We start from the raw sequence: 20355 nt of genomic DNA on the forward strand, positions 1-20355 counted from the left end.
TTTTTGCTAGCATCTTCTCTTATCACATCCACCCTGGTGGCCTAAAAAAACAGTACAATTTAAAACATGTTGCTTTTTTTCTTCTAAAGGAAGAATTAACTATACTTGCCTTACAGACAACTAATTTGATAGAACTGTCAAATTGCTAGTAATCAATTTCTAAAGTATGTTAACAGTTTTGGAAGAACTCTGCTAGTGGCTTGAGCTGAATGGTAAAGCTCCATCAACAACGAGGCACCTACCTAATGTGTCAACTACATAGTTCTGACCTGTAATACAGACATGTTACTGACTGTTCTTTATCTGGCTTTAATCTAGAAAGCTCGTGAAGCTAACCAGGCACTTCAGGGTCAGCTGGATCATGCACAGCTTCAGGCTTTGGACCCTAATAGTAAAGGCAATTCTCTGTTCGCAGAGGTATGTTACACCACATTATTGGGGAGAGCCATAAATACTTCAATCACTATAAGCTTGTATCTTCAGTTATACACTAAGTGCTGATGCATTTGTGTTTTTAAGGTATAAAATAGGACTCTCTCAAAGATTACCTTAGGTATTTAGCTGTTTGAGTACAGGGCATCTCTGCTATATGTCCAAGATATGTTTTTTTTTTTAAGTGGACATGTAGCAAAAGGCCGTAAAGCAGGGAATTTTTTTTGCCTGTGTCTGACTTCTTGTTTGTGCAAATTAGCCTTTTTTTTTTTTTTTTTAATAAAACTGAATGGACCGCTTTAGAAAAACTTGAGGCTTGGTGGCATATTTTTGTCTACTATACTAAGCTAAATGAAAATGCTAAATTGGGAAGGAGTATTTAGCTGGATTTTCTTCACTAATGTATTTGGGTTATTAACCGATGGGGCTGTCTGACTTAGTAGTTGAAACACAAGTAATGGATAACTCAATCAGCCGCAGGGATCATATCTTCTTAGCTGGTATTAATGGAAGTGCCATGTTGTAGTTCTGTTCCAACTTCTCCCTTTACATTAGCGTAACTGGCATGAAACCTTTTTTTTTTTGTATATAAAAATATCATGATAACTTGCACTGATGTCAATAGGCAAATCTAGTGTGTACAATATTTCTAAGGGATTTTAGGAGTTACTTTACTGGTATAGCCATAGTACAAGAAGCTAATATCCCTATTATAATCCATTGACCTTGTTTCTTTAGGGCAATGTTTATTTGTTTTAGCTTCCTTATAGGTACGTGAAGTAATCTGTGGCCATGCTTCCACAAGTGTCACTGGTGATGACTGTAACCTCATGTTCTTACCTTAATATTGTAAACACTAGCATCCAATTGACCATCATTATGATTTCCATCGTAATAATGTGTTAACAATGTTCTATAGGTGGAGGATCGTAGGGCAGAAATGGAACGTCAGCTGATCAGTGTGAAAGTAAAATATCAGTCACTACAAAAACAGCATGCATTCACTAGAGAACAATTGCAAAGAATGAAGGTATGACCATTATTGTAATACTCCAGGGTTTCCTTGGTCTGACAAAACACTGCTTGAGAAGCCACATTAGGAATTTGATTCTACAGGCTATAGATAAAAAAAATTACAGGTAGACTTTCATGCAAAAATAAGAGTGTGTGTCTGAGGGTTTTGTCCATATCTAGGTCAGTATTACATGAAGGCTTAATTTATTCTTAAGGATCTCTTATTGACAACTTAACAAATATTTTCAGTCCTCCCAACAAATAAAACATTAGACTAAAGCTACTTTATTAGCAATAGCAGTTTTTGTTCTGCTGTCAGTCATTCAATACAAATTTGGAAAGCATGCAAAATGGTTACCCTATATTTGTCCTTGTATCACCCATAATGCTCATGTGTTGTCCTTTGCCCTAGTGTTGGAGTCTTATTTGTACTTTAAGCATTTACATCTCTGCCTTAATAGAGCTTGGCAGCCTGTGCATTGCAGGTCATGCCAACATCTGAGCATGTTTTCACTTTGTTTTTCCTCTGATCCTGCTGCTTTTACTATGTCTTGCTTTCTTGCTCTGCTTGTCTGTCATCCCTGTCCTAATACTCTACTCAGTCATATACTTCAATAGACCTTTTCTCAAGCCTCTATTAGTATCCCATCTCGCTTATCAGTTTAAAATGATCATATCTAAACACTGAATTTTGTGCATCCTCCTGAGTTAGAACAATGCTGGCTTCTGGCTATCTTAAAGTGAAGGAGCCAATTTAGAGTTGGAAAAGAGTGGTACTAGATTTATTTATTTCTATGTCCTTTAGTCTTGTTCTTTTCCTTGATTTTTCTCTACTTCACTCTGCATTGTAATGTTCTCCAATTCATTCCAAATGCTACTATGTCTAATAGTCCTTATCTGGGTTGGCATCAGATATTTCTGGAAGAGGAAATTGTAGTGCAAACGCATGCTTTGGGACTATCCTGCATTCTGGTTACCCACTGTTGCCACCCTTCTAGTGGAAAGTTGTTGACTTCCCTAACTTTATCACATCTGAAATATTGCTTTCCACTGCTAATGCTGCTGCCTTTTCCTTACCCTGGCAACCAATATGGGGAGCAATATTTGGGGCATAGAATCCGACAGTGCAGACTATCTCTGCTCTAAAATGAGTAGAGGAAGCATGGTTTGAGCTTTCTGCCTGCTGGGAGGTGTAAGGGTAACAAGAGGAATTGGGGTAGATGGTATTAGGTGGGTTAGAAAGAGAGCGAAGAAGTATGAAGCAGCAGAAACCTGCCAGCTTCTGTGTCTCTTACAAATCTTAAGAATGAATATACTTGACGTCAAGGGCTTCAAGGTTAATGTACTTCATTTATCCATCTCTTTTTACTTCTGGGTAAAATACATGCCTTGGATATAGTCTTCATTCCTATCCCTCTCACTTCCATGCACACTTGTTCGATAATAACTGTGTATTAGGTTGTTAAAACTTGTTACTAAACCAGTGAAATGCAATTCACTGCCTTTGCCATAGTATCACTTTCAGCCTGTGCTCTTACATAGAGGATATACACTGCTATTCTGTGTTGTCTGATTACATATTACTGCTTTTTATTATATTTCAGTTTAATTTATATGTCTAATATGCGTACATGGAGTGTTTTGGATGTAGAGGACAGATCTTCTGACTTTATAGGTCATTAAGGATGTTAAGCAGATAATTGACTAATCATGTACTCGATACAGTTTGTATTGAGCACATGATTAGTTGATAAGGGGCCCCAAAGGCTCTACAGTTTAAATGTAGTATGAGCTGGGTGCACAGGCAGCCCGACTCCTACTACGTTTAAATGGCAGAGCCGCAGTGGGGGTAGGCCCCAGACTTGGTGCGAGCTGAGATGACTGAGTCCTGACTCCCGCCGGGTCCCGCAGCTACCCTGCAGCAGCTCTGCCTTTTTAAACATAGTAAGACTCTGTCTACATTTAAAAAGGCAGAGCTGCAGTGGGATAGGTGTGGAACATGGCATGAGGCAGGACTCAGCAGTCCCAGCTCGTGCTGGGTCTCTGCCTCCCCCACACCTCTGCCTGCCCAATCTCCCCCCACACATATTATAGAGCCGGTGCTGGAGGGAAACCGGCCTTTAAGCTGGTTCCCCCCCAGCACCAGTTCCTGCTTCTCTTCTATAACAGAGGCAGCAAGTACGGGGGAGAAGTGAGTAGTCAGCTCGACTATCTGATAAGCCTAGGCTTATTGAGTAGTTGACTAATTGACTACAGGCAGTCCCCGACTTACGCGGATCCGACTTATGTCGGATCCGCAGTTACGAACGGGGCTGCCCCGGAGTACACGGACTGCGGGACCTCGCGGTCCCGCCGCCCGTGTACTCCGGGCGAGAAAAGCTGCTCCGCGTCTCCCTGGTCTGCAGACCAGGAAGACGCGGAGCAAAGCCGCTGCCCGAGCCCCCCGCCCCCTCCCCGCGGCTTTGCAAAGCCTCAGGGAAGCTGCCCGAACCCCCCCCCCCCCGAGGCTTTGCAAAGCCGCGGGGGGGGCTCGGGCAGCGGGGCAACCCAGGCGCGCCTGGGCTGCTCCGCTGCCGGCTTCCCCAGGCTTTGCAAAGCCGCGGAGGGGCTCGGGCAGCGAGGCAGCCCAGGCCGCCTGGGCTGCTCCGCTGCCGGCTTCCCCAAGGCTTTGCAAAGCCGCGGGGAAAGCCGGCAGCGGGACAGCCCAGACGCCCCGCGGCTGTCCCGCTGCCGGCGTCCTCAGAGGCTTTGCTCCCCGTCTCCCTGGTCTGCTGGTCTCCAGCAGACCAGGGAGACCGGGAGCAGAGCCGCGGAGGACCCAGGCGGCGGGACCGCGGTGCGTCTCGGTCCGCCGCCCGCGTCTTCCTGGTCTGCTGGGGTGGGAGGGGGCGCAGCTAGTACGCCCCCCCCCCCTCCAGCAGACTAGACTTTTCTCTGGACGCCTGTGGCAGAGCAGCTGGGGCGCTGCCGGTTGGTCCCGCAGCGCCGCTCTGGGCGCTACTGGACCAACCCAGCAGCACCCCAGCTGCTTTGGTCCTGATTCAGCCGCTGCTGGTCAGTTTCAGCAGCGGCTGAATCAGGACGCCTGGGGCAGAGCAGATGGGGTGCTGCTGGGTTGGTCCAGTAGCGCCGAGGAGCGGCGCTACTGGAGCAACCCAGCAGCACCCCAGCTGCTCTGCCCCAGGCGTCCTGATTTAGCCGCTGCTGAAACTGACCAGCGCTGACTACAGGAAGCCCGAGGCAGAGTTGCTCTGCCTCGGGCTTCCTGGAATCAGCTGCTGATCAGTTTCAGCAGCAGCTGACTTGGGGACGCTTAGGGTTCTTAAGTTGATTCTGTATGTAAGTCAGAACTGGCGGTCAGTTTCAGCAGTGGCTGAATCTGGACGCCAGTTCCGACTTACATACAGATTCAACTTAAGAACAAACCTACAGTCCCTATCTTGTACGTAACCCAGGGATTGCCTGCACTCTCTTACATCTCTATAGGTTATGTAGTGAAGATATTTTTTGATGGTGCAGATGTTGATAAAATAACTAAGACGTCCAGTGAAAGTTGTGGGGAGTGTGGTAGTGTTTTTTTTGTTTTTTTGTCTGTATGGTACTTTGAAAATCACATCAAAAGCATGTCAGTTCAGTGAACAGAACAGTTAAGTGTTCTTTCTGACTACAGCTGAAATGAATTTTTTTAATCATTCCTGTGCTTTCTAATAGAAAGGCGTGTGGTAGATATTAAAGTTTATTCATTGAACATGTGAGTGGTAAACGAAATTTTGACTGCTCTGGTTAAATCACTACACTAGTATCTTCTTGGATCTGCTTCCTTTGTGTACTAAATGATTTCTTTCTTTAGGCTAACACTTTTTTTCCAGCTTTATATTTTTGTGTAGCTTTCTTGTATATAATCAACACAGTTCATTAAATTGTACCTGGGCTTACAGAGGAGTCACTGAGTATGTAACTAGGTAATGCCCAATAAGGTCATATAGGACACTTCAAAACTAGTCCAGGATAGGTTGGACAGGGCCAGCAAATATTACAAACTTTTTTATTGTAAGAGAGCGTATTTAATATGCTATTTGAGATAACTCAATGCCATTTCTGTATTTGTAAGAGTAGAAAAGCAGTTTTAAAAGTATTGTAGTGAATGTCAGCTGCTGAGTTAGGACAATTTCCCAAGTAACCTGCATAAGGATATGAATTCTGACAGGTTTTCTTTGTCTTAACGTCAGTATGGTTTTTGCTTGATGTTTAGCTACAAATGGCTACGCTGCTGCAGATGAAAGGTTCTCAAGCAGAACTTGAGCAGCTAGAACGCTTGCAGTCTATGTTAGAACAAAAAAATGGTGAGGTAGAAGAACTTCTAATGAAAGTGAGGCAGCTGGAGAAATTTAAGGTATGTATTTCACAAAATAAACCTGTCAACTTTAACCACTACATGTGAGAAATCAGTTCTTTAAAATGAGAGAAGGCTTTTAGCATAAAATCTTGCTTATAATTCTATATAATCTCAATGGTGTTCACAACTCTCATATTTAGGTTGGCAATAGTCTCCATTTTACTACTATTATGGGCAGCTTTTAAGTCCTAAAGAGTCATGGCTCAAAAGTTTGTTCTTGGATTTTAAGGCTCAAGGGATCATAACTTAGCCTTTGGAATCTAGGTAGTCAGACTATTGTTTAAATTTCATCCAGTTGGAGATGTATTGAGCATAGCAACATGTTTGGCTAAAGCATATCTTCCAGAAAGGCTTCTAGTCTTGACTTGAAGAAATAAAGTACCTGCTACTTCTCTTGGTAGGTTTTTCAAATAGCTTAGCACCCTCGTTATTTTAAAAAATGTCTGTGATTTCATTTGAATCTGTCTGGCTATGGCATCCAGCTAGTTGGTTCTTATTATCTCTCTTTCACTAAATTAGAGCTTTTGGGTACCCTTTATCTTTGTCCCCATAAAAGTATTTCTACATTGTATCAAATCATTCTCAATCCTTTTTGCTAAGCTAAACAGGCAGACCTTTATAAATCACTGAATGTGAGGCATTTTCTCTGGTCCTTGAAAGACCTTTGTAGCTCTCCTCAGCTCCCTCATTAATTTTAAAAAGTAAAAAAGAAAAGAAAATCAGAACTGGATGCAGTATGCCATTATTGTCTCTCATTGCCATATGCAGAAATAAAATCACCTCTCTTTGCCCCATTTACCCCCTTTTAAAATAAATGTATTTTGATTTGTATAGGCTAGCTAGTCACTGGTGCAGCTTTTATTTCTGTATTTGCCATTGTGGAGACAACAACAGATTATTGCATCCAGTTCTGGTTTCCAAATTTAGTGGTGCATGGCTAGATCTTGAAGGGCTAGACTAAGGTCAAACCTGTTGGGCAGTTGCACCCCTGAATACCTGATCTGGAGGAATAGGGATGCAGGTCCCTGCTTTGAGAAAGATAAGGGCTAAGAAGTTTGAGACACTAGTGGATGCCCTTGTAGAGTTCAAGAGGAGGATCTGGGGGCAGTTGTTTATATTTCTGGTCTCAGCAACAAGGACACTTCTAAAATTTTGTTTTTCACTAATAGACTGAATGTGAGGGTAGCTTATTCTATACTGGAAAATGGGAGTACATTTAAGATCAAGGCTTTTTGTGTTTCCTCAAGACTGGAAGTGGTTGGTGGTGGTGTTGGGGTTTTTTTTAGTTCAGGCTGCTTTTTTCTACAATTTTGGATGAAAAAGTCAAAAGAAATTAGGTTCTTGGAACCTGAAGGTTAATCCCTTTATAAAGAGTACAGGCAGTCCCCGGGTTACGTACAAGATAGGGACTGTAGGTTTGTTCTTAAGTTGAATTTGTATGTAAGTCGGAACAGGTACATATTGTAGGGGAAACTCTAGCCAAACATTTCTCCAGAGCTCAGTTTTATTCTCCCACACCTCACTACCCTCAGTCCTTTATTCTCAAACTGAGGTGTCTGCTGAGAAAAGCCGCTCCAGGTCTCCCTGGTCTGCTGGGGGGAAGCAGCTAGTGTGGGGTTGCCTCACCCCGTTTGTAAGTAGGGATCCGATGTAAGTCGGATCCATGTAACCCGGGAACTGCCTGTACCTAGCAGTAGCTTTGTCTGCAGCAGCTGTATTGAAAAAATTGACAGATCAGCAAAAACTGTAAATAAAATAGAAAGTGTGTTTTTTAAAAACTACTGGTTTTGACAATTTTTGAACTGTTCCATTGTATTAGAATTTATATGAGAATATGGAAGAATCAAAACCTTCTAGTAGCAGTTCAAGAGGTGGAGAATTTGAAGATGGCTATTATACAGATTTGCTTCAAATTAAACTTGAGAACTTCAAGTAAGTGTTTGGGGTTTTCAAACCAAGAAATGTAATTTAGGTTACCATTTAAAATAATACAGTAAACTTGTAATCTGTGTCCATTTACAGCTGTGTTGTTCTGTGCCGTTTCTTCGTTTGTCCACATTTATTCCATTCTCAGTGCATGTGGTGCTCAAGACTGGAATCTTTCAGTCATCAGTGTCCTGTATCAATAGCCTGAAAGACAGAGGAACCCAACTTCCCTTCCGTTCTCCCATCTCCCCAGATTCAGCGCTCCTCCAAGTCCATTTTTCCACATCCCTTTTTTAAACTACAGTTAGTTGTGTGCCTATTAATTTTGAGTACAGACAGGATAGCAGCCTGTTTGCCAAAGCTCTGATCATTTTTATTATTTGGAAGTTATAATTCCTGTTTTGTTATGCTGAACTCCCATCCATCCCCAGTACCAGGATTTGGGAATCATCCATCCTAAGTCTTCTGTCTTTAAGTAGTCCCGCTTTTGCCAGGCAATAATTCCAATAAATTATAGATGCATGAGATGTCTGTTCTCTAGATCCCTGACAAATTTGTTCTAATGCAATCTTGAAATTTGGAGACTGCTACCAGTAATACAGAGGCCAGATCATAGGATCACTTGAGCACAGAGTGCTTCAATTTTGGTCATTATGGAACTAACCTCATAGTACCATGCCCTTTAATGTCGCCCAGTCTGTATTAAATGCACCAGGGCAAACCATATTGGTACAGTCAACAATCTCCCCCTCCCCCCCAATACTTTCCTGTCTGACACAGAGAGTGATGGTTCTGTTCCTTGGTATTGAGAGAGTGTTAATAAGATATCTTCAAGTCTTCTCTGTTCTAGATAGTGCCAAAGATCCCTTCCATGTTACTGAAGCCCTTTTATCTCATGGGCATAGAGTGCCTCCCCATAGTCAATGCTCTCAAATATCCCTTTACAGCCTAAAATTATGGCTTCAGCATGCCCCTGATTTAACATCTAGAATGCTAATTTTTCATCTTTTCATAATTTTCATTTTTGTTTTAACCTTTTTTCTTTAGTTTCTCTTTTCTGGGAACCTAAAACCCACATTTTTTATGTGATTGTGAAAGATATTGTCTAGTTTTTACTACTATGCTAGGATTTCTTAGCTTTTCTTGTCTTGGCTTTACTTTTATCCTTGGCTGTCTATACATTAAAATGCCTTTACCACCTCCAATCTGAGTCTACATGGTTAGACTTACTTCAGATTAATATTATTGAGAGCTTCATTCTGGTTTGAAGTCCAAGTTTGGTTGTACAGAATAGCAGTAGTGGAATCTTCTGTTAAAATGACCCAATTTTCATACTGTATACACAGAAGAAAAGCTTAGGCTTCAACGGAACTATGAATATTAATACCAGGCAGAGAGATCTGTCCCCAGTCTGTAGTGTTTAGCTCAAAAGGGTTGCTCTTAGTCCAAACACTGCAAATACGGATGCTGAAGTTGAATACAAGACTAAATTATATTGTCTAAACACAGATGGTTATTTGGGGGAGGGTGTTGCTAGTTTAAACTTGTATGTATAATATTTACTTTAGAATTACAGGCATTTATGTTCAGGAACCTTGTGTCCACCATTAAACTATTATTCCTATCCTAGAAATGAAAATCAAACTGTGTTGAGATTTTTCCTCGCTCTCTAAGAGCATTTGGATTTCCAATTGCTGCTGTTAGTTCCGGGGGGAGGAGGGAAGAGTGGGAGATGCTCAACAACGAAATCAATTCATCTTTAAAGCCTATTGTCAATTATTACCTAATTTGACCCTTGTGAATTTCAAACTGGTTAATTCCTTTTCCTTCCCAGTAAGGAGACCGAAACTTTGAGAGGAGAATTATCCTTACAGAGGATGAAAGCTTTGTATGAGAGCCAGAGGGTTCTGGAGGTAGAAAGGAAGCTTTTTGCCAATGAGAGGCACCTGCAGGTTTGCCAAAGTGAGAACATGAACTTGAGAGTTATGTTAGATGAGCTGAAAATGAAATACGAACCTGAAGGTAACTATTTTGATCATTAATACAGTTGAACAAAATAAATATCTGAGGCTCTTTTGTTATGACTAGCTTGTTAAGATGTGAATTTTCAGTCAGCTAAAAATGTGCCTTCAACCTGACCATAAACAGTTTAGCCAGATGTTAAATCACTTGTTTTATTTCACAAACTGTAAGTTGCTAAACAGAAGTGATATTTTTAAAACATTGCTTTATTGAAATGAAACTACTGAATTAGTATATTGACTCAGTTTTACATGTCTGAAATCTGTGTATGTTTGTAGTTATGCATGTGCTTTAGGATTCTGAAATTAAAACATGGAAATTCACAGCAAATAGTAAATGGACCATGTAAAGCAGGATGGAAATTCTGGATGATGAAACTTTTACCAGTCTAAGACACTTGGCCTGCATATTACTCTGAGGAGATCTCTGCAGCAACTTAAAGTTGTCTTTGAAAGTGAGGACTGACCACCTAATTTCCTCCTTCCTTAGAGAGAATCTGCCTTAGCCAGGTATAGAGAGCAGTGGTCTAGCACTCTAACTTTGCCCATTGTTGTTCCAGCTTTTATAGACAAATTTTGTGTTGGAGCCCTCATCTTCCTACCCTTTGGAATCTACTCTGCAGCCTGAGCCATAGCTTCAAAGAGCTGTTTATGCTGCTAATTTTAGAGTACTACCCTGACCCTGGTTCCATTGACCCAGGCTGTATAGATCTAGCCAATGAGTACAAAATCAAAAGTGCTGTTCACTGAATGGGTTTAACTGTTGAACTCCTTCCTTTCTATATGTCCTCTCTTGTACTCTATATGGCACAGTAGGTAAACAAAACATTGCTTCTTCATTAAAAAATTGTGGTCAGCCTGAATCTCTCTTGAATTCATAAAACCTTTCTAGAAAGGGGACTACATTCTGGTTTGGTCTGACAAGGCTGTCTTGTCAGTGCCTGTTCATACTTCTAGCCTTGACTTTTTCCTGATCATTTTTCAACTTAGGGAGAAGTCAGCATTCAGAATGCCACAGTACTTCCTTACTGTGAGTAAATTGTCTGCCTCCCAGGGAAGCCTTTCAGATTATACTGCATGGCCTCTACAGAGCTTGTGTGTACAGCTAATTGTTTAGCTGACATTTTTAGCCTACAATGGGAATTTGAAGGAGTCTTTGCTGACTTTTCTCTGTGGATTCTATCTCTGGTACTAGCAGGAAAGAAGTTGAAAGCTCGGTGTCTTGAGCAGGCAATGTTTGTAATACTTTGTATTTTCAGTTGTCTGAAAGAATGTTTTACAGCTAAAAAGGTTTTGTATAGCTGAACTGTTGTCTTGTTCCAGCAGTGGAGCAAAACCTAGTTCAGTGCCAGAGAGAATGGTTATGATTTCTAAATTTCCATTAGCTTCAAGTTATCAGGTATTCTGATCTCTGTATACCTCAGATTTTGTTTTCCTTTTAATTTGTCTTGGGACAGTTTCAATCTTTCAGTGCGTTTGTTGGAGCAGATGAGGTGTACACCGAGGCTGTGTCTAGACTGGCATGATTTTGCAGAAATACTTTTAACGGAAAAGTTTTTCTGTTAAAAGTATTTCTGCAAAAGAGCGTCTAGATTGGCACGGATGCTTTTGCGCAAAAGCATCCGTACTCAGTATAGACGCACTTTTGCGCAGGAAAGCTCCGATGGCCATTTTAGCCATTGGGCTTTCTTGCGCAAAAAATTACGGTGCCTGTCTACACCGGCCCTCTGGCGCAAGTATTCTTGCGCAAGAGGGCTTATCCCTGAGCGGGAGCGTCAAAGTATTTGCGCAAGAAACACTGAATTGTTACATTAGAACATCAGTGCTCTTGTGCAAATTCAAGCAGCCAGTGTAGACAGCTAGCAAGTTTTTGCGCAAAAGCAGGTGCTTTTGCGCAAAATCTTGCCAGTCTAGACGCACCCTGAAGGATTAGATTAGAGGGAAGGATGGGAGCACTGCACCATTGTTACCACTTGTGGAAGTTCAAATAGGGTTTTGAAAGGAACAGAACAGGTTTTCTGCTGAAGCCTGTCAAGAGTGAATCCTGAGTTTGCGTCTCTTGAAAATGTAATAGAATTTGAGTCATAATACAAAATATTTGGAGCATTTTTCATACCAACTGTACCAAAATGCCTTGTAAAATTACAGTGCACTGATAGAAAACGCATATAATGCAAGTTCTTTTTTTATATGGACAATAAATTAAGGCTTTTGATAGCCTTTCAGGCAGTAAGAAGCTGAGGCATAGGCAAGAGGGATGCTTTCAGGTGATACATTGGCTGAGAAAATGTGGAAAACCCAACAAATCTGGGACCTAGTGAGAATCTTCAAATCAACAATGGTAAAAGGATGAGAGCGGACATAGAACAAATTGCTAGAGGAGTTAAGCACGTGGCAGCAAATCTGAGTTTTGAAAATATTTCTTCTTTGAAGTGACCACGAGTCCAGGAAATTTTTAAGATGGATTTTGCTTTCATGTGAATTCACACAGCAAGCCATCTGGAGGGGAACGGAGAGGGAGCATTGATGGGTGAGGAGGAGGCAGGGTCATACAGGGAAGAGGCAAATAGGATTAATGCAGGGACTAGGGGCAAAAGGCAGCAGGGATCCAGGTCTTTACAGATCATTGCTCACCAGGCTGGGAGGGCCTGGAGCATGGCCAGCACTCTGCCCCTCCTGCACGGAGATTTAGGATGGAGCTTGTCTCATCCTTTCCCTGTTGGCAGAGCAGTGGCCTGCACTGGCACCCCTTTTGATCCCCTTCGCAGTGGGGTGGGTGAGGAGTACCGGTACCTGGTCCACTACCCAGGGATATTTATTTATTTATTTATTTATGTGAATATTTTTACCCCGCCTTCCTATTTAAAATATTCAAGGCGGCTTACAAGAACAAACAAAAAAAAATGTAAATATATATAAAAATTTAAAATATGAAAATTTAAAATGAGACCTCAGAGGGACATAACCAGCTAAAAACATATAGAGAGGAGGAACACACACATACAGACTCAAACATTAATTAAAGCACGAATAAAAAGGGTGGCTTTAGCCTGATGCCGAAACGACGCTAGCGTTGGCACCATGCGAATATCCCTAGGAAGAGAATTCCACAGCCTGGGAGCAAAAGCTGAGAATGCCTTGTTCCGCATATATGTTAATCTTATCTCCACAAGTGGGGGAACACAAAGCAAAACCTCCCCAGCTGGATATCCACCGATCTGCAAGGCTCTAGATAGATGCTTCTAAAAAGTCACTGACTGATGTTTCCATCAGTATGGAGGCAGTTAGAGTTCAAACTAGGGTGGCAGTGTAAACATACCCTTATGGATTTTGGAATGGTCAGCATTAAACAAATTGTTACCTGAATAGATTTGATGCTATCTTGCTCGCGTCAGTAACTGTATGAACATACAGGTTTATTTTAATTACTAACATGGGTTTCTTTTTATATAAACATAACTGTTTCTCTTCTCTAGAATTAATTAAAATCCCCAAAAGCATACAAAGGAAGGAGAAGATTCCAGTAAACATGACTTCTGAATCTGCAGATAGCAAAAATGCTACAGTAAAGGAAACCACTCACTTTTCATCTCAAAATAAGGAAGAAAGAAAGATATGTGCCAAGAACTTGGAGCCAAGCGATGGCCCTCAAAGAAAATACGTTCTTGTGGAAGCACCAATGAATATCACTCCCCTTCCAGCAACACAGCAAGTGGTTGAAGCTGAAAGGGACAGAAAAAGAGTTAAAGAGGACACCAAAGATTCAAGTGAACGAAATGGAAATAACTCTCTTACTCCAGCTGCCACCAGGTCAGTGTCATCTTATGTGTATGCTCATGGCAATCAGCGCAGACCTGCATCTGTTTTCTTTCGCTGCATGAACTATGCTATCCACTTCTTTATCTATTTTCTCAGTGTTGCATGCAGTATAATTCCTCAGTTCCGGCTGCCTACGCTCAACTTCTCAAAACCCTTTAAAAAGACTAAAATGATTGCTAATGAAAAGGACTCTTAGAATCATGAACCTGGATTTTGGGAATAATGGAGATTTAAAGTTTCCTATTATTTAGAATATCAGTCTGTTGATTTGTATATCTTTCATTTAACCATAGTACACTAAACTTAATTTGCCGAGGCTTCAATGAGACGCTGCTTTTCTTGGTCAGTTTGAAGCTACCATTCAAAACAAACTATGGCAGGGCTTTAGAGATTGCATTCCCTGGGTAGTGTGAAAACTTGAGATTTAACTTAATTTTTATTTCAGAAGAAATGATTACCTGTAGCTTTCAATTGTCTTTTTACTCTTCAAGATCATGTTTGAGTTATGTAATAACATAACTTTGTTTTGAAAACTAATATTTGTCAAAATTACTGAAACTTTCACCCCTTTATTCAAAATTTCAGTAATAATTGATCGAGTCCTAGCACTGTGTACAGAGGTCCAACCTTTTTGTCTTTGTAAAAGAAATGCTACTTTTTGTTTGCTGATGCTCTGTTTTCTGTTCAAGCTAATATTCTCATGTGGGAGCGTATATGCGTATGTAGAAATTATTTGAAGGGCTAGTATTAAATATTTGAGCTCTAATGATAGCTTTAAAAGTTCCATAAGTAAAATAATCAGAAAACACTGGCTAGCTCTAATATTTCAGGTCACAATAGTCTAGGCATGTTTTGGCTTCTTGAGAAGATGGCTGAGTGAATGAAGCCACCCTGCAAGGAGGGAGGAATAGAATGTTGAATGGGGTGGGGAGAAGCTAAGTTTCCTTTAAAAAGGTTCATTTTCCATGACCTGTCCAGCTGCCTCATTACTTTGTTCCTTACCATGCTCTCGCCTCAGGCTTTCAACTTGGTATTCCATGTAGTTCCCCAAGCTTGTTTGCTAGAAAATGATGCAGGAATGTGAGCCATTCCTCCTAATGTAAACTATCTCCTTTAAAGTCCCTCCTCCAGAAATGTTCCCTTTTTTTTCTCCCCCTTGTTTCTGAAATGTTTTTCTTAGGTTTCTATTTAGCATTGTTCATGGTACTGCGTAACGCATGAATTAGCTTTATATTGTGACCATACATACTACTGTGAAACATAATACTGTTTAAAAACCTTACGGGAATTGGATACAGAACTGTGCTGACTGAATGTTATGGTTGTGAGGTCAAAGTTAGGAAACACTAAAAGTAAAGATTTCTGTGCAACCTTTTTGTTGCTTCCTTGTGTGAATGTAATTAGAGGCAATTAAAATGAGAATCACAATATTTTGCAAAACTGAAGTGTAGTGAATGAAATTTCTTCATAGCTACCATGTTTTTATATTTATGCTATTTAGAGAAGCTTTAAAATATAAAATCAGAGACAATCTGATGAATAACTGAAGGATGCACTGAGCACAGTGCACACTCAGGGTATGTCTACACTACATTAGTTCGAACTAACGTCCGTTAGTTCGAACTAACATTCATAGCCGCTACACTAGCGCTCCGCTAGTTCGAATTTGAATCGAACTAGCGGAGCGCTTAGTTCGAACTAGGAAAACCTCATTTTACGAGGATTAAACCTAGTTCGAACTTACTAGTTCGAATTAAGGGGTGTGTAGCCCCTTAATTCGAACTAGTTGGAGGCTAGCCCTCCCCAGGTTTCCCTGGTGGCCACCCTGGCCAACACCAGGGAAACTCTATGCCCCCCTCCCAGCCCCGGACCCCTTAAAGGGGCACGGGCTGGCTACGGTGCCCGGGCCAGGTGCAAGCCTGCCAGCACCCAGCCAGCAGACCCTGCACCTGGCACGGCACAGAGCCACCCACCCGATGTCCCCCAGCCCACCCCCTCTTCCCGGGACCAGGCTGGCGGCTCCCGGGAGCTTGCCCTGGACCGCAAGAGGCGGGCACCTTCCTGGGCTAGTGCGGACATCGTGGACCTCATCCACGATCTCCGCACTAGGCACAGGAAAGTGGCCGGCTAGGGCAGGAGAGCTGCCAGCCTGGCCACCCAGGAGCAGGTGTGCATGAAAATCAAGAGGGTCCACTGAGACCCCCGACCCTGAGCCCTGAGCTTACAATGGCCGTCCTGGGTCAGACCAAAGGTCCATCTAGCCCAATAGCCTGTCTGCCAACAGCGGCCAACCCTAGGGACCCTGGAGGGGATGGACCGAAGACAGTGACCAAGCCATTTGTCTCCTGCCATCCCTCTCCAGCCTTCCACAAACTTTGGGCAGGGACACCATTCCTACCCCCTGGCTAAGACTACTCCATGGACCCAACCTCCATGACTTGATCTCACTTCCCTTTAAACTCTGTTCTAGTTGTAGCCTTCACAGCCTCCTGCAGCAAGGAGTTCCACAGGTTAACTATTTGCTTTGTCAAGAACAACTTTCTCTTACTAGTTTCAAGCCTGCTACCCATTCCTTTCCTTTGGTGTCCTCTAGTCCTTCTTTATGGGAACTCAGGAAGAACTTTTCTGAATGCACCCTCTCCACCCAACCCCTGCTTTTAGAGACCTCTATCCTGTCCCCCCTCCGTCTCCTCTTTTCTAAGCTGAACAGTCCCAGTCTCTGTAGCCTCTCTTCATCTGGGACCTGTTCCCAACCCCTCATCATGTTAGTTGCCCTCCCCTCTCCCAGCCTTTCTCTTCCCCTCTCCCTCCTCCTTTTCCCAGTCTCCCCCAGTTTTGTTCAATAAAGACAGAGTCAATGTTGGAAGAAACGTTATCTTTATTTTGTACATCAATAAGAAGGGGGGCTAGGGAAGGGTAAGTGGAAGGAGGTGAGGGAGGAATGGGGCACGAGCCCCCGATGGGGAGGACTGGGCTGGCTCTGCGGGCTTCTGGGGGTGGAAGCTCTCCTGCAGCCCCCCGATTGCCCCCTCTCCCCAGATGGCAGCCTGCGGCAAGTGCAGCCGGTCTGATGGCCGAGTGCTGTGATGTGCCCAGTGTGGGTACTTCGGGCACTCCAAGCCAGGACTGGTTTGTAAGCGGGGAACCCCTGAGAACTGTCTGTCCGGGGTGGGGGTCGGGACCCTTTAAGCGCAGCCCTCGGCTAGCCTGAGACAGCATCTCCACGCTCTAAGTCCTCCTCTGATGCCCTGCCGGCACTGCTTCCGGCCATCCTTAAGCCCTGTTCAGGGTCCATTCAATGTGGACTTGCTAGTTCGAATTAGCAAAACGCTAATTCGAACTAGTTTTTAGTTCTAGACGCGTTAGTTCGAATTAGCTTAGTTCGAATTAACTAATTCGAACTAAGTTAGTTCGAATTAACGTTGTAGTGTAGACATACCCTCACTGAGTGAGTAAGATGGCATCATATTAGATTGGAAAAACTTGCTGGTTCTATTTTAATTAGTAGGCTACATGGACTGAGGGATGTAAGGCTTTGAATGAGGAAGTGGCCGTGGCTTGGGAAGCAGAGTTTCTGAAGACATAACATCTATGAGAGGAACAGAGGGGTTATGGTAAGACAAAAGCCGACATTGGTCAGGGAAGAAATGCTAGATGATCATGCTTGGTACTGCTAATTGTTGCTATTAGTCACTAGAATTATTTCACTCATTAAAAAGAGGGGGACGTAAACTCAACTGACAACTGTTTTGACATGTGGAAAAGATCATAGGGATCAGTTAAATGTACATAAAACTTGTAGAATATAAAACTCAAAGGTAATTATTGGATTTCCACTTCTGGCTTGTGTGATATAAATCAGAAGCTGATGTTTTTTGTTTTCGGGAGCACACTTTTTGAGCTTCCAGTTCAGTTTGGGAGAGGGGCGATACCACTGTCTTATGACCTTTATTGTCCAACGTCTTTTAAGTAGCTTGGTCATAAATATTGACTCCCACATCCTTTCTGTACGAGAAAGATGAGGAGAAATGAACAAGACTGTGAAAATTGGAAAGGCCTGAGTCGGCCAAACTAGTTACAATGGCTTTTGGAGTTTTGGGCCTCCTTTGGGGCCATCTTGTCTTATCTAGAAAGGAAGAAAGCACTTAAAGCTGGGTGTGAAAGAGGAGTTCTGGTATGACTGACTGATGGAAGCAGCATTAGCAGGTTTTGGAGAAAGTGACATTCATAATTAATTAAGTAATGGAAGGCAGTTAAAATGTCTAGCATTTTTGAGGATTAAAAGGTGGGATTAGAGAAGTCAGCTGTGGGTTTGGAGGGAGGTTAAAGGTAAGTGGGAACGTGTGTCTGACAAATGGAGAGTTTGGTGAGTGCAGGAGGGGAGAGGGCTGAACACTAAATAAAATCAACTTTTTAAATTTTTTTTTTCTCCTGCACCCTTCAATATTGACCTAGATAGAATATACATTAAAGAAAAATCAAAACTCTGAGGTTTTTTGAAACAAAATACAGGACTATGTAGCACTTTAAAGACTAACAAGATGGTAGCTCATGATCCACAGAGGACGGAGCAACTGTTATATTTTGAAGTGACTTTTTTTCCTGAAAGTTCGTTCTGTGTAGGTACCAGATTGCTTGCTCTTTGGTAGTACACATTCCTTCTCACCTCTCTTCCATATACTTTTTTGTTTGTTTCATAATATTCTGTAATGACACTTGGCAGGAAAAAAAATAATGGGAAGGTGACATGTTTACTTAGCAATAAAGAGAGTTGAGTTCACTTATTGTTCTTTATAGATATTTGCTGTACCATCCTCCTTTTACTTCACTGAGGTAGAGAACAACTAATGATGGTTAGGTAGAGAGCACTTGTATATTTGACTTAACTATTGCCTTTGTCAACTGGCTTAATATATTTTGGTTTAGTTTAAAAGTTTATTTACTTGATAAGGTGGAGTGGGTGTAATAGCTGAATTATACAGGATGCAAGTTGATGTTTGCATCAAGATAGCAATAGTCTTAAGAGGACTGTTGACTTTGGTACATGGTACAGTAACATGTTGCAGCTTGAAACTTGCTGACATATGTGATGTTTTATTATTCGTGGACCCAGGCCCAGCATTGGCTAACAAATTTGTATTTCTGGCAATGTTTTGCCATAATTTGCAATGCAAACATACTGGCTTTTAATTGGCCTTCTGTGTTTTTTGGCCTTCTACCTATTTTTTTTATCAGAAAACTCAGCTATTTTTAATGAAATTTTCTTGTGTGTAAGAATGTTTGGATTATGTGTAGAGACCCAAATTCAGGCATCGGTTAATGTTTTTAATCAGTTACTCTTCATCTGTTAGCACTGTAATAGCAATTGGCTAAACATTAGGATCAAGAGTTAATGTGCAGAATAGCATACTATCAATTCTCTTTCAGAGCAGCTCTTTCGTTGTGGGACCTACAGGTAGTGGTTTAGAGGGCATCAAGATGAGGAGGAGAAGGGGAGCCAGAAAGCTGAGGTTGCACTCACTAGCAAAAAGGTACTTGTGGAATTCTGTACCAAAGAACAATATTTTGAAATCCTGCATATTTCGTTTGTCAAAATAACACAAAATAATCACACTAGTTTCAATTATGATTGGTCATTTATATCAAAATACCTGTAAGCAAGCATGTGTGTAACAATACAGACCACAAAAAAGATTTAGGAAACATTTTTTGACACAATAAATTTCTGACTAGTTATTATTAATACAAGAACTCTGAGTAATAATTTAAACTACAATAGAGAATCATATTCCTGACACCCTTCAGAAGCAGAGCAAAGACTGGTGGCGGCCGGGGGGAGGGAGAGGAAGGAGGCTGTGGCGGGAAATAGAGGAGCTATGGGAGAGGCAGGTAAATTGCTGAGAAGGAGCCAGCCTAGGTGTCAACTTTGGAGGGCTGCTGAGTGTAAGTGGGAGAAGTATCATAGAACACTAGAACTGGAAGGGATCTTGGGAAGTCATTGAGTCCAGTCCCCTGCCTTCACAGCAGGACCAAGCAGCGTCTAGATCATCCCTGATGGATGTCTATCCAACCTGCTCTTAAATATCTCCAGTGATGGAGATTCCACAACCTCCCTATGCAATTTATTCCAGTGTTTAATCACCCAGACAGTTAGGACGTTTCTCCTAATGTCCAGCCTAAACATCCCTTGCTGCAGTTTAAGCCCATTACTTCTTGTCCTCAACTTCTCTCCCTCTTCCTCCCTACACCCTTTCAGATACTTGAAAATTGCTATCGTATCCCCTCTCAGTCTTCTCTCTTCTAAACTAAACAAGCCCAATTTTTTCAGTCTTCCCTCATAAGTCATGTTTTCTAGACCTTTAATCATTTTTTGCTGCTCTTCTCTGGACCTTCTCCAATTGCTCCATATCTTTCTTGAAATGTGGTGCCCAGAACTGGACACAATACTCCAATTGAGACCTAATCAGTGCAGAGTAGAGCGGAAGATTGACTCCTCATGTCTTGCTCATAGCACTTCTGTTAATGCATCCCAGATTCATGTTTGCTCGTTCTGCAACAGTGTCACACTGCTGACTCATATTTAGCTTGTGGTCCAGTATGACCCCTAGGTCTCTTTCTGCTGCACTCCTTCCTAGACAGTCACTTCCCATTCTGTATGTGTGAAACGGATTATTCCTTCCGAAGCAGTCTCTTTCATGCTTGTCCTATTAAACTTGATCGTATTTACCCCAGACCATTGCTCCAGTT

General features: G+C 42.1%; 1 protein-coding gene across 13 annotated transcripts in view; it reads left to right on the forward strand.

The window, feature by feature from the left end:
* Positions 1–20355, forward strand: part of SPDL1 (spindle apparatus coiled-coil protein 1) — a 160071-nt gene that overhangs the window by 134395 nt on the left and 5321 nt on the right. For 10 of the 13 annotated variants that reach the window (XM_075900165.2, XM_075900159.2, XM_075900156.2 and 7 more), the window contains 7 exons: positions 319–417; positions 1352–1462; positions 5699–5839; positions 7662–7774; positions 9603–9790; positions 13266–13599; positions 19041–19139. In XM_075900165.2, the coding sequence (XP_075756280.1) occupies positions 319–417; positions 1352–1462; positions 5699–5839; positions 7662–7774; positions 9603–9790; positions 13266–13599; positions 19041–19139 (1085 nt within the window). Of the gene's footprint in view, positions 1–318; positions 418–1351; positions 1463–5698; positions 5840–7661; positions 7775–9602; positions 9791–13265; positions 15226–19035; positions 19140–20355 lie in introns of those variants that run through there. The other 3 variants (XR_012896298.2, XM_075900158.2, XM_075900157.2) reach the window with 3 other exon arrangements.

The sequence above is a fragment of the Pelodiscus sinensis genome, chromosome 16 (assembly GCF_052426305.1).
Source record: "Pelodiscus sinensis isolate ZL-2025 chromosome 16, ASM5242630v1, whole genome shotgun sequence".
Taxonomy (NCBI): domain Eukaryota; kingdom Metazoa; phylum Chordata; order Testudines; family Trionychidae; genus Pelodiscus; species Pelodiscus sinensis.